The 22,728-nt window shown below is 40.4% G+C and overlaps 2 protein-coding genes across 2 annotated transcripts; one reads left to right on the forward strand and one right to left on the reverse strand.

Annotated features, from left to right (window-relative positions):
* Positions 1–434: 434 nt before the first annotated feature.
* Positions 435–1,157, reverse strand: LOC122753018 (translation initiation factor IF-2-like). The gene has a single exon (XM_044000084.1). The coding sequence runs from the start codon at positions 1,155–1,157 to the stop codon at positions 435–437; it is 723 nt and encodes a 240-aa protein (XP_043856019.1).
* Positions 557–21,698, forward strand: UBE2I (ubiquitin conjugating enzyme E2 I). Its single transcript, XM_044005554.1, has 7 exons — positions 557–736; positions 7,750–7,828; positions 8,193–8,276; positions 11,025–11,097; positions 12,778–12,887; positions 13,033–13,112; positions 18,020–21,698. Exons 2-7 carry the CDS (start codon positions 7,763–7,765, stop codon positions 18,081–18,083), a joined length of 477 nt encoding a protein of 158 aa, XP_043861489.1. The 5' UTR covers positions 557–736; positions 7,750–7,762; the 3' UTR covers positions 18,084–21,698.
* Positions 21,699–22,728: the final 1,030 nt, after the last annotated feature.

The following is a 22,728-nucleotide window of genomic DNA, read 5'->3' on the forward strand; positions in this document are numbered from 1 at the left end:
GTTCCTCCAAAGTGACCAATCCGGAAAGGTTTCAGAGGTCTCTGTGCTTGTGGGAGTCATCCGGATACCGAGATGCTCGGGTCAATCTGTAGGCCTCAGCGGGCTTTTCCCTAAGGTCCTTGGTTCTACCTGACTAGGGGACCTCGGGAATTGGCAGCTTTGGGGTTTCCCTCCGAGCATCTGAAGAGCCCTTGGGATTTCCTGCGCTCCCTTTTCGTTATTCTTTTTACGCGTATCTTCAGATGAACGAACTCATTCCGAAAGATAGTTTGCAGACGGTCCCTAATATTAGGGACGCGGCTCCTTTAAGTGCACAGGTGGCTAAGTCCCTGCCTGTGGAAGAAATCGCTCCTCGTGGGTCCCTACGCCCGATGTTCGTACCCCGTCGCGTTCCCTGGGGAGGCGAACCGGTCTAGCTAGTGGGGCCGGTGGGGCTACGAAGGCACGGACGAGAAGGGGAGGGGGAAGGGGAGCCGCGGGAGCGGCGGGGGTGGTGGCGGCGGCGGCGCGCGGGCGCAGGCGGGCGGCGGGGCAGCCCGCGGCTCCCTCCCCCCTCCCCCCGCCCCGCCCCGCGCCGCGCCGCGCCGGGGTCCTGCCGTCCTGGGTCCGGCTGCGCGCGGAGCGGGCTCCGGAGGGAAAGTCCCGAGACAAAGGGAAGCGCCTCCGTAGCCACAGACCATCCGGGCACCTTCCGCCTCGATCCGGGACACTTGCCGGGGGCCGCGGCCGCGCTGAGGTGAGGCGACCCCCTCTGGGCCGGGTCGGACCGAGTTGCGCCGAGCTGGGCCCGGCGGCGGCGGCGGTAGTAGCGCCGCTTCCCTCCTCCCTCTCCCTCCTCCCTCTTGGTGAGGCCCGGCGAGGCCCCGCTCCCTCCTCTTCTCCGTCCCCGCCTGAGGCTGCGGCCGTCGGACCGGACCTGGCCTGGCCAATGGAGTGGGGCTGAGCAGGGTCCGTGCCCCTGGAGACCGGCTGGGAGCTGGGACGCTTCCCTCTCCGGGGACTGGGCCGGGCCACCTCGGGCGCGTCTGTCTGCCCCTGAGGAAGCCGGAGGTGGGGGTGGGGGTGGGGGTGGGCAGGCCGGCTTCGGCTGCCAGCTCCCCCCCTCCCCCAATCCATTCCTCCCTCTCTGGAATGTCCGAGGCCCCCGAAGGGCCCATCAAAGTAGGTAGACAGAGAGGACGCATCCCCCCTCTTCATCCGTGGGGAGGGAGAGTCATCCTAGCTGAAAGATCCTCGACAGAAGGGGCCAAGAGCTCATCTTGTCCAAGTCTCCCCTTTTGCAGATAGGGAAACTGAGGTTCGGGGAGGTGAAAGCGACTTGCCCAAGGTCACATGTCGAGATTGAGTCAGCTCCATCATCTCTTGGTCGCCTGATTCTTCGCGTTAAGTCCTGCTAGTGGGGAGATGGGAGAGACTTAGGAGAGGGATACCAGGTATTTAGGGTGATTTTTTTTTTCTTTTAAACTGAGAAAAGGCTAGAGAACTGTCCTAGGAATGTGGTGGCTTTCTTAAAAACAGTATTAAAAGGCTGCTGATGTCTCTCCAAACACCCCTCCCCCATCCCGTCTTTTCCCAACAATTTTGATTGATTAGACTTCTGGAGCGATGGGACACTTTAGCACATTACAGAGCTTGTGTGCACTGCTTTGAGGCACTTGAGGAACTTTAAGGCCCCTAGAATTGAGTTTTTCCCCAAAGCATGGACCTAGTTATCACAGTGTTCCGGTAGTAGCACTGCAACCAAAATAATACCCACGTGAAGCTAGTGAGAGTGTAAGAGATTGGTGAATTAGTCCAAAATCCCCTGTGATGTTACTGATGGAACTTTAAACATTATCTAGAGTTAGAGAAAAACTTAATTGGGTTATTTAGCTTCTCGGTGATAGCAGTGATTGCTCCCTCTTTTGCCCCATCTCCGAAAAGAAAAAGTAACGATCCATTTGGTCTAATAGAGGGATACAAAGCCAAAACGTGACTGGTTGGACTAAAAGAACATGGGACACTGGAGTTTTTGTGTGTGTGGTTTTTGGTTTTGTTTTTTTAGTTTTCTTCCAATCTCTGAGCTTAATTTTATTAACAACTCTTGGGTTTGCTAGCCAAGTCTTGCTTGATGTAGAGCAGAAATCGAGAGAAGTTAGCAAGAGGGAAAATTGGATTGCCATTTTGTCCCTTCAAAGTAGAATTTCATAGGATGTGTTGGCTAGAAACCTTACGCCCTACACACTAATGCTTTTTTGGAAGTGTGAACAATTAATTTTCCCTATTTTTTCCTTGATTTCTCTTCACTTTTTAAAGAATACCCATTCTCTCTTGTATTCCTGGCAGTGTTTCAGAGATGCCCTATGCCTTTAGGAAGAGTGAAAGGAAAATCCAGCTTTCCAGTTGTGAGTGGGGAAGACAACAGTTGGCAAGAATACAAATGTACAATAAGTCTACCCCCAAAAAAAGCTTTTAAAATTATTTCTTTGATTCATAGGCGCGATTAGCATTCTTAGAGAAAATTGTGAACAGACAAAGAAATAAGACAAGGTCCTTTTTTTGGTTTTAGTGGTTTAAGATCAAAACAAAACATTGACAAGACTTCAGGTTTTCCTGAAATATACTCATTCCAAATGATGGGACACATTAAAAAATTTTTTTAATGTCTTTATTTTTCATTATCACAGTTCATAGTGTTACTAGTTATTGGAGTGATTAAAACAAAGTTACATTTAAAATGAGGTGAAATTAGAAATTAGGTCCATAATTAATTTTTTTTTTTAATTTAAGCTTTTACTCGATTAACAAAGGAATGGTGGCTTTAAAAACATTTTAAGTATCTCATTAATAGGGAAGGTGCTGTTAGAATCTGATATCAAGAGGGGACTTTTCTAGGATTTAATGAAATTTTGAATTCATTACACATGTTGTGGTTTTGTTACAAAAATAGGTAACATCCCAGAGTCTTGAATGGTTAGGAGATAGATGCTTTAGATTGGTTTCAGTTTCTAGCTCTGAATTGTTAAACATGTGGAAGAACTTAGTTTTCACTAAGTGATAGATCTCATTGTTACTGGCCTGTGCCTAACAGTTATACAAGCTTTTTAGGTGTGATTCAGGCTACCATGTAAGAATCAAGCCAGTCAAAGGGATTGTAAGAAAGAAAAATGGAAACATTGCAATTTTGTAATTCACCATACTTAAGGAGTGTTTTTACCTTGTCTCAGAACACTTGATAAAATTATTATCTCTTCATGATTCATTTTTCTGCTTTTAAACTACTAGAAACACTTGATTAGTCCATTAAGAGATTGGTTTCTGAAGTTAGACCAATTTTAAAATGGAATCTTGCATCAATTATAAGATATCTTAACTTTTCCCTTGATTAACAGAGAATCCTAGAATTGGAAGGGGCTTTACGAATTTAAGCCCTCTTTAGTAGCATTTCTAAAAAAGCAGGAAACACTTTGTTTAGTATTTAACCAGATACACTAAAGGAGAACAGGTAATTTAGGCTAAGACTAAGGGTTGGAATTGACCTTGAGAGATTACTTTGTCTAACAACCCCTTCGTTCAAACAATGAATAATTTCAGGAGAAGCCATCATATAATTTGATTTTTTTTTTCTTTTCTGTATATAGGTAGTTAGACTTGTATTATAGAACAGAAGTAAGAAGTTCCTGCCCAGTGTACCTGTGGAATCAGAGACAGTTGTAGCGCTTCCATTCTCCTACCTTTCTTATAAAATCATAGAATCTAGAGCAGGAAGGGACTTTAGAAATCATCTGATCCAATGCTCTCATTTTACAGATAGTGAAATTGAGACTCAGACTGGTTGAGTGACTGGCTCAAAGTCCTTCAAGTAGTAAGCTGCAAAGCCTGGACTCAGCTCAGATCCTTTAATCCCCAAAGTCATTATTATTTGCCCTTTTCCTTTCTTTTCTCCATACTTGCACTTCACGCTTGCTTGTAGGCATTGCTTATTCCTATTGATAGTACTCAAAGCCATAAAGGTTTGACCTCCGCACTACTGGATAGAACAGTGGTCTAGGAATCAAAAGAACTGTTTTGATTTCAAGCTCTTGCTGGATGACCTTGAACATCACTTCAATCTTTCTACATTTCATTATCTTTGAACTGGCTGTGTTGATTTTTTTTTCCCTCCCTCATCCCTTAGGGATATTATATGGATCAAATGAAATTTTTCTAAGTTTATTGAGCTCTCTGAGCTCTTGCAGCAGTTTATAGATCTAAGGTGGTTCAGGATTAATATTAAAACAGAGATGCCACTGAGTTTGAAGTTTTGTTTATAAGTGAGAACCCTCATTTATGGCCTTTCAGAAGTGATATGGTAACTTCTTTGGTGATACATTCAACTGTATATTGCCTTCCTTAACTTCCTTTTTGGATCCAGTTATGGGAGACTGAATAATGTATATTTGTGATAGACTGGCTAGAAATCTGGAGGAATACTGTTTTTTTGCTTTGGGGGTTTTCATAATAATAAACATATTAAGCATATATATAGTCTTATTTAGTCTTAGCCTAAAGAGAGCTTAAATGTACACCTGTAAGAATGGTATAGTCCCTTCCAATTCTAGGCTTCTCTGTTTATCAAGGCAAAAGTTAAGATATTTTATAACATATGTATGTATACATTTGTATGTATGTACTCGTGCATAGACACACATATACACATACATATAAGCACTATGTTAATCATTAAGGAAGAATCTAAAAATTACATGGTTCTTGTTTTCTCAAGGAACTTACAGTTTCTAGGGGGTTTTTTTACATTTAATTTTTTTCCATTACCCATAAATAAAAATTTTTAACATTTGTTTTTAAAATTTTGAGTTCCAAACAATTTGATATAGACTAAACGTGCAGCCACGTAAAACATTTCCATATTAGCCAAGTTGCAAGAGAAAATGCAGATCTAACCAAAAAAATAAAAAAAAAATGCCTTTATTTGTATTCAGACTTCATCAGCTCTTTCTCTGGAGGTAGATAGCATTTTTCACCATAAGTCCTTTGGAATTGTCTTCGATCATTGTATTGCTGAGAATAGCAAAGTCTATTACAAATTCATCATAGCACAGTGTTGCTGTTACTGTGTACAATGTTCTTCTTGCTTGTCCCTCTTTTTTTTCCTTTTCCTTTTTTTGGTGGGGCAATGAGGATTACAAGTGACTTGCCCAGAGTCACTCAGCTAGTAAGCGTCAAGTGTCTGAAGCTGGGTTTGAACTCAGTTCCTCTTGAATCCAGGGCCAGTGCTCTATCCACTGCGCCACCTAGCTGCCCCCGATTGTCACTTTTTATAGGATTCCATCACAGTCATATACTACAACTTGTTCAGCCATTTCCCAATTGATGGGCATCCCCTCAATTTCCAATTATTTGTTACCACTATAAATATTTTTGTACATAGAGGTCTGGAGAAGTACTGTTGCTAAAAACATTAATTCTGTCCAAATTTGATGTTTTTATCATTTGGATGCATTTTTTATGAAGGAGGGATTAAAAAGCTTTCTGTCTGTAGTTAAACACACACTAGTAAATCCTTGAGACCTAGTTCTTTTGGTACTTTGGAGATCTTTAATTGGAGGGTGTTTTTTACTCTGGTTTTCCTGGACTGATAAGATGTATATGAGTATCTTTCCTGCCACATGATACATGTTTATTGAACTATTTTGCTGTATGTTAGCTGGGAGAGTGGTGAAAGTCAAGTAATCAGCATTGTTCTTTAGTAGCTCTCGTAGAGAGTGGATGGCAGTGGATGGGGGCAGTATCATAATTGAGTAGAGAGAAGTATTTAAGCCACCACTAAGTGACAAATGTATGAGGCTTTCACTTTTCTGTACTGGGCCTTCCTTCTATTGTTAGTGTTACTGTCCAAAGCATCATTGTGAGTAACTTTCCCTGGATTCTAGTACCGATTCTGAAGATAAGTTGTGCCTTACATGGGGCATTTCTTTTCACTAGAACTGGGGGAATGGTCCTTGCATAAAACTGAGAAGCGACTAAAGTAGACAGTCATACTAATTTGTAATACAGAATTGGTATCGCTACCTTTTTTCTGTAGGAAACAACGGATAATCTGAAAGCTTGTGCCCATACGGCTTAGGGTATTCTCTTAATAGCACATCTAATACATAATACGGTCTAGCTTTTGTAGTCCCGCTTGTAAGTGAAAGGCACCTTTGCCTGCACAAGCCTCGAGGGCTAGTGTTTGTTAGGTATTTGAGCCTCTGTCTGAGGCCTCTGTCTGAGGAGCTTTTATGCCCACAAGGACACTGACACCCTCCGAGGTTGGTAGGGCTAGTAGTTAGCACTGTTTTATGGATGAGGAGAGTGGGGCTTGGGCTAAGTCATTTCTCTAAACCAATAGTTCCCGTTATCTCCCGATCACATTTCACAGGGTATCTGTATGGATTTGACAGATAGAGTACTCAGCATGGTAGCTTAAGTTTCATTTTTCCTTTGTCTGCCCCACTTTGTAAAGTGCCTAACAAGAAGGAAAAGGTCTGCCAGATGGGGTAGGGAGCAAGGTGTCTTGGTAATCTAGTTAATTGTATTTAGTGACTATCTACCATCACAGTTTTCTTTTTCTTCGCTCTTGGATGTCTTCTTTTGCCCTTTCTTTGTGAATAAGGGAACTCTAGGTTTCATCCACAATTAACAGCCTAAAGCTCTTTATTCTTTGAATGTGACTTTTTTCCACTTGGGGCTCATATTTGAATTGTGGGCTCCAGGACGGGTTCCCATATTCTTTTTGTTAACTGTAAAATAAGCAGTTCTTCCTTCTGGAGAACTCCATAATGATACGGTTGGTATCTGTGCTAAATAACTGCCAAAGTAGATGCCGCCTGCCCTCAACAGCTTAGGAGCAAACACTGAAACCAGTGGCAAAAGTTCCAAATTCATATGATGCCACAGGCCATCCTTTGTATGCCCTAACCTTGCCAACATCACTCCTTTGCTGTTTTGGCCTTCATTCTAATGAGGTGGTAAGACTGGCCTGCTTCAATTCTGATCATCTAGATAGGATGAAGAAACTGAGAGGCAGAGTAAGTGATGTACCCAAAATTACATGAAGTAGTAAGTGGGAGAGCCAGGAGTTGAACCATGTAGACTAATCCCAATTCAGTAAGCATTTATTAAAATCTTACTATGTTGTAAAGCAATGCATTAGGCTCTGGGGTTAGGACAAATTTTAAAACAACCCTTGCCCTCACAAGGAGCCGACCTTTCACTCAAAAGAAGGGAAGATCAAGATTTGGGGGATCAGGGTGAGTGTTATTACAGTACTTTTGTGCTTGTGACCCTTTAGGAAGGCTAATAGGTGTGCGTCTGTGTGTCTGTCTGTTTGTCTCTCTCTGTACAAGATGGAGCACAAGGTCTGGAAATGATATTTAGAACTATAGGCCAGATCTGATGTCTTGATTCTTTTGAGAAGGTCTTGTTTTGACCACTGCTTTAGTCTTGTCAATATAGTGAGCACTAATTTCCTTTTAGTGTAGTACAAACATCAAACACTGGGTGGAGTTATCTTTCCAGCATGACAGTCTCTTGAATATTAATTTTGATTCCTTTAGTAATCTGTGCTTGCTTGTGGCAAAAAGTAATGGATAAGAATTGTCAGGCTTCCTTTGCCTCCCCCCAAAAAAGTGGTGCTAGGGAGAGGGTATAAAACCAACTTAGTGCCTTACAACAGAATAGTCAGAAGACTGTCCTGACCTAACACTGTCTCTCTCACATTTGTACTAGAGGGACTTTGAATATGTCTGGAATAGCCCTCAGCAGACTTGCACAGGAGCGGAAAGCCTGGAGAAAAGATCATCCTTTTGTAAGTACAATACTGTTTGTCTTGTGCAAAGTGTGATTTAGCGGGGGGGGGGGGGGGGGGGGGGGGGGGCAGTGAGGGTTAAGTGACTTGCCTAGGGTCACACAGCTAGTAAGTGATAAGTGTCTGAGGCCAAATTTGAATTCAGGTCTTCCTGAATCCAGGGCTGGTGCTTTATCCACTGCGCCACCTAGCTGCCCCCTTTAGCTTTTTTTTTTTAATTGAACCACCAGCTAGGAACTATTTATTCAGGTGTGTGACCATGTGCCAAACTGGTTGATCTAGTTAATAGGATTTACGTTTCCAGAGCACTTGCTCACAGTGAGATCCTTCAGCTGATGCTTTTGTTTTTGTTTTTTAAACTTAGGGCTTTGTAGCAGTACCTACGAAAAATCCAGATGGCACAATGAATCTCATGAACTGGGAGTGTGCCATTCCAGGGAAGAAAGGGGTAAGATTTCTCAGTAGCTTGCCTTTTCCACAGGTCTCATACTTCAACAAAGGCTTCCTCTGGGTTCAGAATTGGCCTATGGAAAGCAAACTAAAGTGAAAACCTAGTGATGTAACTTTTTCCCAAATAAACTGACTGCTTGTCGGTTTTCCCATTTGCACATCCTTTCAAGGTACTGTTAGTGTCCTGGCCATCCATCCATTTAAACTTCTAGGTATTCACATATAAGTGGGCCATCTTATCTTCTGATTAGAATATAGGTCCGGTTGGGGAGTTGAACAATCTAAATTCCTTTACTAGGCTAGTTCACTTCTATTCCAGTGCTAGAGACTGCAACTTTAACCCTGGTCAGCCATCTTCAGAGTTGGTTTAGATGGCTCAGTACAACCCGTTCTGGTGCTGGAAGGTTAATACAAAATATATGCTAATAATGGGCTAAGATTGCCATCGTCACATGTAGAGAGACTGTCTGCATGTTGGTAACCATGTCACTTTCTACTTCGATGGCGGTGAATAGAAGGAAACCCCATGATATTCAGCTACTAACTTGTTTTCTTCAGTAAAATTTCCAGAGTAAGGCTTTGGTTGGATAATTTGGAGAAGAGTGAATAGAATGAATAAAGGTAGTTGATCAGGACCTGGTAGGACAAGATCACAAGGACTATTTAGCATGAAAGAACTCTGGGGAAATATAGTACCAAAAGAGAACTTGCAGGAACTCTTTGCTAGAAACTTTTGGAACTGAGACATGATAGTTTATCCAGTTCAAGTGTTAGGCATGAAGTGATTATAATTCCTCTGATTCCATGAATCATGCATATCCTTTTTGACTTCAGAAACGTGGAGACATGACTTATTTCAGTCTATTAGCAAACATTTATTAAGTGCCTGTTTTTTGCCAGGCACCCATCTAGATGCTAGAAATAGAAATACAAAGCATGAAAGAATTCCTGCTGTCAGGGAACTTAAAGAAAACAATACTGTGGTGGTCAACATTTGACTCTTAAACTTTTTTTTTCTTTTTGGGGGCAATGAGGTTTAAGTGACTTGCCCAGGGTCACACAGCTAGTAAGTGTCAAGTGTCTGAGGCCGGTTTTGAACTCAGGTCCTCCTGAATCCAGGGCCGGTGCTTTATCCACTGTGCCACCTAGCTGCCCCTAACTCTTAAACTAAGGAATATATGCTAAAACCTTTGGTCAAAGTAGTTACTTGGGTATGTCTCTTTCCTCAGGCATGTAATTCCTAGAAAAACAGTGTTGCATCCCAACCAGTCTATTCAGCCTGTTCCTCCCCCCCTCCCCCCCCCCAAAAAAAAAGCCAAAACAAAACAAAAACTATTTTGAATGGGACCTACTTAGATTTGTCTTTACAAACAGGCAGCTTCTTATTCCATTCTTTTGTGAGCGATCTTAGGGAGATGTATAAAATGTCTAATGCCTTTATTTTGACCTTGGACCATTCAGCCATTCTTTGATACCCTGTTTCCAAGATAAGGCAGATGCATTTCCCAAAGAACAAGTTGGCAAAGAGTGGTATTTCATAAAGTAAAAATATAGTTGCGGTTTTTCTGTACTGGAACCCTCAGATTCATCTCATTTGGAGCAAGGAACACAGCCTCTGTTTTGACAGCCAAAAATCTCCTACTCACCTAAGATGAGTAACAGAGATTGTATCTAATTGAAATTATGGGGAAAACTTGGCTAGCAGAATGTAGCCACATAGATTGTAATCTTTTATACTCCCGTACCCTTTGCCAAACACTGTTTGTGAGATTTAGAACTATGAGAAACTTTCAAAGACTTTTAGTCTAGGCCCATTCTTTCATATCATTGCTTTCAGTGCTTCTCTGGGGTATGAATGCAAAGCAGAGATCTCCACCAGATCCTATTATCTACAAATCCTAATTGTGACCTTCTTTCCTGCCCTCCCCCCCAAGTATAGGTCTGACTTTGTCACCTCAGTAAACTCCAGTAGCTTCCTGTTAACTTCAGGATCAAATAGAAAATCCTTTGACATTTAAAGCTGTTCATTACCTGCTCAGCTCCTCCCTTCTTTTATTCTACTCTATAATCCAGTCATACTGTCATTTAAACAACACACTCCACCTTCTGTCTCTATGCCTAGAATGTACTCACCCCCCCCCCCCCATTTCTGATTCTTAGAATCCCTAGATTCCTTTAAAGCTTTAGCTCAAACACCACCTACTGTAGGAGGCCTTTCTTAATTCCCCCTAGCTACTGGTGCCATCTCTAAAGTTAGCTTCTATCTTCTCCGTATTTATCTTGTGGGGCAGGAACTGTTTGTGTTTTTGTTTTTGTTTTGTATCCTTAGCCCTTTGCACAGTAGCTGGTACAAAATAAGTGCTCTCAATAAATGCCTGCTGATCAATTAAAATTGTGTGCCAGCTCTGCCTCTCTGTCAGCTCTTCCCTGTATGGTTTTTTGTTTTGTTTTGGTTTTCGACAGGGTAATAAGAGTTAAGTGACTTGCCCAAGGTCGCACAGCTAGTGTCAAGTGTCTGAGGCTGGATTTGAATTCAGGTCCTCCTGAATCCAGGGCCAGTGGTTTATCCACTGTGCCACCTAACTCTCCTGTCCCCTATATGTTTATTAGGCAATTTTGTTTAAAGTGACTATCGTGATATCAGATCTGGGGTGTATAGTAGGCATCAATAATTGTCCTCCCTATTTCTACTTATCCTTTGCCAGAGACAAATGTCACACCTAACTTTAGTTTAATTTCTTGGCAGACACCATGGGAAGGAGGTTTATTTAAACTACGGATGCTTTTTAAGGATGATTATCCATCTTCACCACCAAAATGTAAGTAGTCTTAAGTAGGCAGGTGGTCTTAACTTTTTCTACTATAGCAGTAGCCAAAAGTCTCTTGCTTGCTAAAACCCTTGGGCCTACCAAAGGAGAATTCTTTAACCATTAAGAGGTTAATTGGGTAATTGAGATGGATGTGACTAACTTGAGATTCACTCTGATTCCTAGTTCAGATGCTTTATAGCAACAGTTTGAACCACAGAAGTTCATGTTCTATGTGCACCAAGGTTGTCAAGTCTTGGCCTGGAAATTGCAGAACATTACCTGTTCAAAAAAGCCCTTTTTGTGCCTGGGGATTTTACTGGCCAGGTTCAGAAATTCTTCTTAATTCAGTGTACAAAACTCATTTGTTGTCTTCTGTTGCTTGTATCTTGGATAAGCTACAGACTGCTAAACAAGAGGCTCAGTTTGGGGAAAAGATGCAACCACATTTGAAATTCAGGATCCTTAAAAACCTCAATATTTTGGTATATAATTCATGGACAGTAGTTTGCAGCAAAAATTGTTGATGTGAGTGAACCTTCAGAGCTATTTTCCTGGGAAAATTCTTCCAATACTGTTGGATGATTTTTATTCTAAATTGATGTATTCCCCACCAATTTAAAATCTGGACTATGGCTTTTTCATTGAACAGATGGCCTAAGTTGGCCAAGTCCTTTGGTGCCGTTGACAGTCCCATACCAACCCATGTAACCATAGGATGTTTGAACTGAAAAAGGATTTTAGAGATCATATAGTCCATTCTCTTCCTTTTAAAGATGAAGAAACTGAGAGGCAGAGTAAGTGATGTACCGTACCCAAAGTTACATGAAGTAGTAAGTGGGAGAGCCAGGAGTTGAACCATGTAGACTAATCCCAAATGGTGTTTATACTATAACGTACCATGGTCTCTGGCTACTTGGGGAACATGTGCTAGATCACAAAAAACAGGGGTGGGGCAAAGAGATCATCTTGGTTCCACTAATCCCTGTAGGAAAAAGGAATAGATGAATGAGATTGTTAGATTGTGTTGTCTCCTTTCCAAGAATCTCTGGACTACTTTTTTTTTTAAGTCTTAATAGTATTTTTTTCTAGTTACATGTAAAGATAGTTTTCAATATTTTAAGATTTTGAGTTCCAAATTTTTCTCCTTCCCTCCTCCCTCCCCAAGACAGAAAGCAATCTGATATAGCTTATATATGTACAATCCCATTAAACATATTTCCCCATTAGTCATCTTGTGAAAGAAGAATAAGGACAAAAGGGGAAAACAAAACAAAACAAAAATACAAAGTAAAAACAGTATGGTTCAATCTGCATTCAGATTCCATAGTTTGTTGTTGTTTTTTTTTTATGTGAAGAGCAATTTCCATCATGAGTTTGGACTACTTTATAGTATTCTTCAAATTATAAAGGAGTTTGGTTTTTTTTCTCCCTCTCTCTAGATCACAGTTGCAGTTTGTAATTTTGTCTAAAAGAGATGTTAGCATTTTCCTTGCAGTTTAGCAAGGGCTCTGGGGATTGACTTATTGGTGTTGGGATTTGGGGGCTTTTGGGGGTGGGGGGAGACTATTAAATCTCAAGATGTAGTAACCACTGGTAGGCTTTAGATCTAGCAGTAGTAGCTATTTCTTATAAAATAAATTGGAACTCTACATTTTAACCTGGGTTGCTTTCTTTCCCACCATTATCTAGGTAAATTTGAACCACCATTATTTCACCCAAATGTGTATCCTTCAGGCACAGTGTGCCTGTCCATCTTAGAGGAAGATAAGGATTGGAGGCCAGCAATCACAATTAAACAGGTAGGAAACTCTTTCCAGCTGAAGGGTTGGCAGAGAGACTTTGTGTAATTTTTAACAAACCTTGACATTGAAGCTTCCTTTGCAGAACGACAGGATTTTGCTTTTTTGGAAAGGCTTGACTCAACTTTTCTTTTCTTCTGTACAGATCTTGTTAGGAATACAGGAACTTCTAAATGAACCAAATATTCAAGACCCAGCTCAAGCAGAGGCTTACACAATTTACTGGTTAGTAGTTCATTCTAATACTTGTTTATATTGTATATAATTTATTTCTTTTGACTTGTGCACATTTGACAAAAAGCCTGTTTTTTTTTTTTTTAAAGTGCCTTGTTTGTAGGGTTGACTATATACAGCTAGAAGTTACTATGATGTGCTTCAAACAAGAATAAGCCATTTGAATGACTGACTACAAATTCCACATTTACTGCAGAAGAAAGTAACTCCCTTTGTAGTTTTGCTTTGAGCTGCTGTAGATACTTGGGAATAGGCAGGGTGTATCTGTTTGATGGTGGTGATTAATAGTAATGTAAAGCCTTTTGCCACCTATAGCCTTCCTTAAATTTAGAGGGAAAGGGACCATGTTGCTTCACTGTATTGACCTACCTACACCCCTACTTTATCATGTAGAAGGGCCAATGATGTGCATAAGGAACATTGAGAAGGAACAGAATAGCTATATTTATGTAACAAAAGGATACCTGTTATAAATGTCATCTTTTTGTGGACATAGAAAAAACGTAAGGGGCAGCTAGATGGCACACAGGCCCTGGATTCAGGAGGACCTGAGTTTAAATCTGGCCTCAGACACTTGACATTAGCTGTGTGACCCTGGGCAAGTCACTTAACCCTCATTGCCCCGCAAAAAAGAAAAAGCATAAGGGACTTGGGCATTATAATTTCAATGATGGCTATGCAACTTTAGTTCCTTACTTTTACCTTTATAACTTGCCATTTATTCTCCTTAATTTTCCTCCCCTTTGACTATGTTAGGTCAACATTTAATTATAATCAGGTCCATTTACATAATTTTCCACCATCCTTGGTTATAGAGCACTGTTATGATTTATTCAGAATCCCAAATAAGACATTAAATTTATTTTATCGGCAAGATAAAAGGGAAAGCACATTTTTTGCAGAGAGTTAAGCTGCCCAGTCCTTTCCTAGGCCTAGTGTCTTGGGATCTTTCTGATCTGCTTTTATAATTTCAGAGGTATTGAATCTTTAGATGCTCTGGGGGGAGGGTAGGTGATAAGATTTTCCTTAGGTCTTAGTTTTCCAGGCCTGTAGAGTTTGAACATTTGTCTATTTCTTCTCCTTCCCACAAGGCCACGTATAGAAGTTATCTGGGTTTGGGAGGCAGCTCAGAGAGGAGGAAGGGAGCAAGGAATATAGGAAAAGCAGCCAATTGTTTCAACTTTGGTATGAGTGATTTGGTGTATTACCCCATCCTTAAATCCTCCTTGCAGAGAGGCATAGATGAATGCATTTTCTGTGGGTAAAATTAGATAAAAGATGTGCAGGTACTCTTCACAGTGTAACACCTTATATATCCAGATGGAAATGAGGTTGTTGATGAATAATGTGACATATTATCCCCATCCCAGTGGGAGACAAAATGGCTCTTCTGTGCCTGTGGTCTAACTCTTAGGGCAATGGGGAAGAGCAGATAAAGTTTGTTTAGATTTCACTTTTTGGAGGGAAAGAGGGAATTTGAGAGTTGTGGTGGATAACCTGAAGTCATATGTAAATATTAAAAGGATTTGGGGGGCAGCTAGGTGGTTCAGTGGATAGAGCACCAGCCCTAGATGCAGGAGTACCTGAGTTCAAATCTGACCTCAGACACTTAACACTTATTAGCTGTGTGACCCTGGGCAAATCACTTAACCCCAGTTGCCTCACTAAAAAAAAAAAATAATAAAGAAATAAAATAAAAATGATTTGGGAACCTATAACATAAAAATTCTTGAGTAAAGGCAGTCATGTAAAGGAAGAAAAGTAAATCTCTTTTTAAAAATGGGTTCTGGTCTACATATGGGAACCAGGTACTAGGGTACCCCTCAAGCAAATAGTCTGAAGTTTTGGAGGTATAAAAATGACTAGAGAACGAAGTTGCTAATGTAATTTTGCGAGAATATTCACTGTTAAGATTCCTTTAAAAAAGCTTCCTTTTTGTATTTACTCAATTTGTAGAATTTAGAGAGGTATATCTATTTAAGGTAGCATTTCAATAGAGTTATGACTCTATTCTAGGGGGAGGCTATAAATACTGAAGTAGAGCCAGATGAACACATGACCTTTTATACGCATGAAACAGGTGAGCTGGGGTAGAATTAGTGCCGGCACATCACAAAATGGTGTTCCTTCAACTAGGCAAGGGTGTTACCTTCTCATGGAAAACCAACCTTCTTGAGAACACAAACATTTTTATTTGGAAGCTAAACTTAAGCTCGAACTCTTAAATTTTATTTTAAAGTTGTTGACTTGGAAAACTTGCCCCTCTTGTTACTGTTTCATGAAAAGCTAAACTAAACTGTGATTAGTTCTAGATGATAGGCATAACCCAAATACTCTTGGCTCTCTTGAAACAGGCCCCTTGAAGGGCCAGTACAGCAGCCTGCCAAGTCTCTAGGAAAGGAGGGTCCAAAAGTCAACATGGAGAAGTCAGTGCTTGGAGGGGTGTTCTTGTGTCCTTTGGGTTGGCAGGAAATGCTGTCTTTGGGGTAAGGTTTTGTGCAAAAGAATAAAGCTCTTAATTTGGGGTTGGATGCCAGTTAAATGGCATTTGGCATTTTAAAAAAATTCTTAGGTGATGCACCATTCTTAGAAAGATATTTTGGTTTTGGTTTCATGGGGTTTTCTAATTGTATAGCTCAGTAGGAAAGTTGGATAGCAGTTCATATTTCCTCCTCTAATCTAGGAGTTAAAAGCTAGACTGGTATATGACCAGTATCTTTTAACCAATTGGGGGACTTAGTGCTGGGCAAAATTCTGAGAAAGCCACCTTTTTCTTAGCTCAGGTCCCTTCTGTCAGGAAATTCCTGTAATGAGAGAGAGAGAATATGAATAAATGAAAGAATGGACTGAACTAGCCAAGGAATGGAAATTCATTGGCAGTTTTTCTGCCAGGTAGTACCGATACAAGCTTCTTAATGTCTGTTAAGTAGTGGTGAGTTCAGGAGAGAGCCTATAAATATTACCTTCCTCAGTCATTTCCCCAAATGTTTTCTACTCCTTGCAGCAATCTCTTCTTCAGCCAAATATAAAATTGTCCACCCTTACCACAGGATTATAGATTCAGAACTGGAAGAACATTTTTAGAGGTTCTTTAGTCCAGTCCTCTCATTTAACAAATAAGGAAATTAAGGTCTAGAGAAATGAAATGACTTGTCTAAGTTTACAGTGAGTGTCAGAGGTAGGATTCAAATTCAGGTCCTGGGATTCCATGGTCAGCCCTTTTCCCTCTCTGCCATATCAGTTATTTCCATTTATAACTACAGTCTGGTAGTGGTTGTGTTAATGCTGACCATGTTTCCTTTTGAAAATGAGCAGTGTCTGCCACTCTAGCACGTCCTAAAGGACAGGTAAATATAACTTTGAGGGGTTAGACTTTCACCATGAAAAGAGTTACATTAGAAACAAAAGAAATCAAAAGCTATTTCTGGCTTGTCTAAAGAATTAGAAATTCAAGTGAAAAGATTTTGTTATTTAAAATGTGTGAATGTTTCGAGAACAAAACTTTCAGTGTCAACCAGAATTTTGCTCATGTTTTCCAATTGCATTTCACTCTCCTAACTGATTAATGGTTTCAGTTTTTCCTATCTCTAAGCCAATGTATGTTATGCTAGATGGTTGTCTTTTTTTTTAATGTATAAGGTATTTTATTTTTTCTATTACATGTAAAGATAGTTCTCAACTTTTGTTTATACAAGCTTTACAATTTCAGATTTTTCTCCTTCCCTCCCCTCCCTCCCCCCCTCCCCTAGACAGCAGGTAATCTGATATAGGTTATATCTATATATCTCTATACATATACATATACATATACATATACATATACATATACATATATACACACACATATATATACACATAATAACATTAATCCTATTTCTGCATTAATCCTGTTACACGAGAAAAAATCAGAGCAGTGATGCAAAACCTCAAAATAGAAAAAAAACCCAACAGCACCCAAAACAAAAGAAATAATATGGTTCAATCAGCATCTATACTCCACAGTTCTTTCTTTTTTTTTCTTGGATTTGGAGATCCTCTTCTATCATGAGTTCCCTGGAACTCTTCTGTAGATGGTTGTCTTTTGTAATGGAAAGCAAGAGATTTGAATAGATAAAAACTTTTGTGTGTATGACAGTTGAAAGAGATTTTGTTAGTGTAGGAAGTGCTGTCAGATGCTGGCACAGCCAATAAATGCCTTCTCCTTTCCTTCCCATCTTTCCTTTTTCACATGCTCCTGAGAAGGCAATGTTGAATGGATTGTTTTCCCTCCTGCCTCTCAGCTGATGTTAACTTGGTATTCTACATTATTAACCTATTCATTGAGCAGAGTTGAAATGTAGTTTCTCCCAAAATCATACCTTGCCTCTTCGGTAAAAATAATTCATCCCTCTCACCCACCTTCCCCCTCCTATCAGGATTTAGTGATGTCCATTTATAGGTTTCCATTTATAATTAGATACTACCCTGCATCTGTCCTAACTCTTCTTCATATAATAGCTGGCTTTGGAGTTGGAGGACCTAGTTCAAATCCTGCATCTGTCATAAAATACCCATGGGCAAGTCATAATCTCTCTAGGCCTCATTCTCATTTTTAAAATGAGGAGGTAGATTAGATGACCTTTTATGTTCCTTCCAGCTCTATGATTTTATACTTCTGCCTCTCACGGTCCTAGAAGAACATTCACCTACTTATTTCTAGAATAATCTTCGTCTAATTTGGCTGTTTCCCTCTGGATTCTTTTCTTGCCCTGGGCTGAGTGTTCTTTCTTCATGGATTCTGTGTACAGTTTGTCTGAGATCTACTATGCAAAACCAAACATTTGTGGTAGTAGGAGCTGGTTTATCTAACATGCATTTCTTTCTCTTTCTCTCTCTCTTTTTATTTTTTTAAACCTTAGCCAAAACAGAGTGGAATATGAGAAAAGGGTTCGAGCACAAGCCAAGAAGTTTGCACCCTCATAAACATCGATCTTGTGGCATCTTAAAAAGGAAGGGATTGGTTTGGCAAGAACTTGTTTACAAAATTTTTGCAAAATCTAATGTTGCTATGTACAATGACTATTCACTTAGGGGAGGGGGTTGTGTGTGTGCCATTTTCCATTTTCGCCACTTGTATACAGTTCTGAATTCGCTGAATTGCCCCCAGTTTTTTCATACAGGGTCTCTTCCTTCAGTCTTTTGTATTTTTGATTGTTATGTAAAACTTGCTTTTATTTTAATATTGATGTCAGTATTTCAACTGCTGTAAAATTATAAACTTTTATACTTCTATAAATTCCCTAGTATCTAGTTTCATTTGCTCTCTGATGCAGGCATGCTTACAAATGTTTAGAACTCTATTTAGCCTCTAGCTGGCTGTATAAAAAAGGAAATTCATAACCTCTCCCTTTCCCTACCCTTAATTTGTTTTTCTATCTTTCAGAGACTAGGTTATATTGCTTATGAGCCCCAGAGATCCAAAGTCAGCCAGCATCTTGTTTCTGCATCACTTCCTTGTGTTTATATGGCGTTTTGTCTGTGTTGCTGTTTAGAGTAAATAAACTGTTTATATAAAGGTTTTTGTTTCATTATCTTCTTCATTAAAATGAGTGCAAAGAGGAGGCTTGTAGTTTAGACTTTGTCTTCAAACTAACATAGCCACCTTTCTGTTGCCTACTCTGTAAAGACCTCTGTGTATAGACTTATCTCACTAGCCCTCTATACTAGGGCCAGCCTGGGAGCATTCCAATTATTTGTTTGGCTTCTTGGTGACCTAGGAAGCCCTGATTGGCTCTTATACCTTGTCCTTATCCTTTTGTAAATACTGCTATGTTAAAAAAAAAATATATATATATATATATATATCTCTGTATGTATAAGGGTTTTTTGTTCTTTTCCTCCCTACCTTTGGGGCTATTCACTATTGGATATATTTTAAACCTGGTTAATCTGAATTGGTTTGAATTCTCCCTTTTAAACATCCAACTAAGAGATTGGTGAGTACATGGTCCATTGCCCTGCTGAAATGCAGAGCTTCAGTGGTTCCAAGAGGCATTTTGATAACTAAGTTCTAAGTACTAAATGCCAGACCAAAACTAAGACTACACTAAGGTTTAAAAGATTTTAAAGACTGGATATAAAGCAATAACTGAGCAAGCCAGTCTGAAAGCTGGGTATACCTGGCTAGGGACCCAAACCTAGATTAACCAGATGATAATACACTTGTGCTATGTACTTTAACTCACTGGTAACAAATGAGCTTTCCTCTTTTTGAAAATAGCATCCTTCTACTCCAAAGAGATCTGTTGCAACAGTGGGATGGAGTTGATGACTTGGATAACACTCCCCTTTTAATATATTTGCAAAAGACTCTCAACTCTTGGAAGTGAGCATCATAGGGTGGAAATCCCTGCTTTGTGAAAGGAATGACCTCATTCTTCATCTCTCTGTAGGGAAGATCTGGGGAGAAAGCAACTCACGATCAGTGCCCTCTCACAGTAACCATACTCTTCCTGTTTCTCTTTGTTTGAAAATGTACTGAATGGCTTTGCAAACAGTTTGAAGGTTTGATCCTAAGTCACATGCTTCTGGTATCAATGGCTGTCTTAGAATCACTTGCATGTTCCTTATTGCGTGCTCTTGTAGGCAGTCTTTCCAGAGATTCCCCTAGAGTAGGCTTTTAAACCATGTAGGTCACAGGCATTCACTCCAGCTGCATGCTTTGCCTCCAGTGGTTCAGTCCACAAGTGAAAGTCTGCACGTGCATCCAACACATAGAGCTGTGGGGTGCAGACAGATGCTTTTCCAGCAGGCAGTTAACTTTCTATGTATCTAGGGAATAACACTGTACTCACTTAGTGGTTTCTGTTGCATGAGACTCCAATTGGGCACCTGAATATTGTTTCTGGCACATGCCCTGTAACCTCAGTTATACACTGAGAATGTAGTGAATCATAGTCAATAAGCATCTAAAGGGCCTCTTCATTTGGCTCTTAAGCTTCCTGAAATTGTTTTCTATTAAATAAGGTCATTCTAATTTTTAAAATTACCTTTAATTCGTTGGAACAGGAGACTTGGGGGGCGGGGGAAGAAGGCCCTTTCTTACCTTCTCCACCTCCCTCAACCCTAGCTGCAGAGTATGACTTTGGGGGTGGGTGGGAGGGAAACTGCCAAGCAGTCTCTGCTCCAGACTTTCAATAGCTGGTTTGCTGAGCCTTTGTCAGTCATGAAAGAGGACTCTCATAGCTGTTCCCATGCACTGATGTGTGGTGATTGAGTTAAGGACTGATGTTTGAGGTGGGCCTTAAACATAACTTTAAGGCATCTCAGCATCTTGGAGTCAAGTCTCACTCTAGCTTTGGTTATCAAATTCTGCCAGTTTGGGCAAAAAAAAAAAAGTGTTGGAAGTAGATAGGAATTAAGAGGTGATGGGGAGCACCCAGTGTTCATTAAAAAAACAAACATTCCTCCCTGATATTGGGAATGTAGGGATCTTAGTGTTTTAAGTTTTCAAGAGCATCAGATGGTGTAATTGACCAGACCTTTTCTCAGAGCTGTGAAGATGGAGAGTAACTGATTCCAAGTTAGAGCAACCACTTTTAAGAATTATGTTAAATTCATTGCTCTTTATGGAAATAGACCTTTCTTAGATCAGGGTTCCCATTTTAAACAGTCTAGAGGCTGAATCTAGCTCTCCAAACCCTCTTTTCACTAAAATGATCAGACATGAAGTTGAGCTGTCTGGTGTCCAGAGGCAAGGGAGTCATTCATTTGAAACACTGTCAGGCTGGTGGCTCCAAGTGGTTACCAGACCAGTGGCTAGCTCACATACTATTGCTGACTTCCCCTATGGAGAACCCTTTCATTGGGGAAAACTCATTGGAAGGAAGATGCAAGGGCTTCATGTATTCTCCATATAGGGAAAGACTGTTTCTGCCCTAAATTAAACAGGATATGGAATCATATTTTTTTATTTTCAAAAATAGATTTCCCATCTAACACCCCTAGGCTAGATGCCTTCTAGCATGTTGTCATCTAGAACTTGGTTCAATTCAAGGTTAATTTTTAAGACTTAGGATTTTCATTCACTTCCAACTCCATTTGAGGTACGAGTGCCTTGTTTGCTTGCTTAATATATTTTGTATTGTTCACTAGTTCCTCAGTTTGATATTTGCAATTTATTTATAATGCAAAGAATATGACATGGGTAATTCAGCTGGATTGTATATTTGTAGCCTGCTCCCAGAATGTCTTATTTTGTAATGACTGAACTAAATCTAGTAATAGTTAAACATGTATATGGTTAATATATATGGAAATACAATATATTTTATAGTTAAAGTATTCTAAAGTAATTGATGTTTCTAGCAAATTGTAGTGATTTAAGGCTAATGAAATGTTTCTTTTGTACCACAATTCTTGACTTAACAAAGATGTGAATCTTGTAATGCGAGGACTATGAAATTTGATCATCCTGTTTTTAAATGTAAGGAAAAAGATTGTGTTCCCAGCATGAGAATCCTATAGTAAGGAATTGTGGGAAATAGGTAACCACTGTATCTGAGAATCCTCTCATTAAAAAAATTTCCATAAAATTGACATGTAGGATGTTTCCTTTTCATGCACTGCCCTTGTCGTTCTCCTGGGTGGTAATGAGCTTTGGAAGGTAGAGACCGGTGTTGGCATCTTTGCCCCAAGGGGCCTTCTCCCATCCATTCCCCTTGGACTCTTAAGTTCACCCAGGAATCCTGGGAGGAGCTCCATAGCGAGAAGAGGTTTACTTGTGAGGATATAACTCCTTGGGTGTCTTAGGGACATCCGCTAAATTAATACCTCCCCTTTAGATCTGGTGCTTTGATGTCCTTAGGCAGCTACCAAACTCGGGGTTAAGTACGTATAGTAAACCCATTGATTTTGCCTTGGTAGGGTTCTGCACAGGATTTAGGGGATTGGGATATATCACCTCCTTAAGGGAAAGGAAGAATTCGGCAGAGCTAATGGGCATTGACCCTTCTTTTTAGGATCATAGGATTGTACATTTAGAGCTGGGAGGGACCTTAGCAGCCATTGAGTCCAATGCCTATCTTTTACAGACAGGAAATTGAAGCTCAAAGAGAGGTGAGTTGTAGAGGGTTACACCAGTATTAAGCATTTGAGGCTGCATCTTCAGTCCACTCTTGTTGCTAGCTCCAGAGCTATTACTCTATCAAGAGCTAGGCTGTTTCTTGTGCATCCCCCTTCCCCTTGCTTTTCCTAATGCTCTTCAAAGAAGACACTCCATATGGGCAGAGCAGAAGGAGCCTTTAGAGATCTGCTGGCTGGTCATAGCCTTTAAATTGCCTTTTGGCTCTGTGTTATATGAACAGAGTTCACATACAAGATGTATGATTGAAACACTGATGGTGCCCATCTCTACTCTGCTCTTCAGAGTTGTATCAGACATCAGCCCTGCCTTGTAAGAGCTGAGTGATGCCTTTCACACATTGTCAGGTTCCTCTCCCTAAAGATTGGATTCTGCTGTTCTAGGTCCCAGTTTGGATCTTCACCAGCTCAGATAAATGATGCAAAGCCTTACACATGAGGTGTTAACCAACACTTTGGCCAGCATCCCTTAGCAGATCTGGTTAAA

Source organism: Dromiciops gliroides, chromosome 1 (genome assembly GCF_019393635.1).
Source record: "Dromiciops gliroides isolate mDroGli1 chromosome 1, mDroGli1.pri, whole genome shotgun sequence".
NCBI classification, from domain to species: Eukaryota; Metazoa; Chordata; class Mammalia; order Microbiotheria; family Microbiotheriidae; genus Dromiciops; species Dromiciops gliroides.

Excerpts from the sequence above, each read along its gene's own strand:
- LOC122753018 (XM_044000084.1), bottom strand. The coding sequence starts at position 1,157 with ATGGGCCCTTCGGGGGCCTCGGACATTCCAGAGAGGGAGGAATGGATT.
- UBE2I (XM_044005554.1), top strand. The coding sequence starts at position 7,763 with ATGTCTGGAATAGCCCTCAGCAGACTTGCACAGGAGCGGAAAGCCTGG. Across the intron at positions 8,277-11,024 it reads CCATTCCAGGGAAGAAAGGG|ACACCATGGGAAGGAGGTTT; the intron begins GTAAGATTTCTC and ends ATTTCTTGGCAG. Across the intron at positions 13,113-18,019 it reads GAGGCTTACACAATTTACTG|CCAAAACAGAGTGGAATATG; the intron begins GTTAGTAGTTCA and ends TTTAAACCTTAG.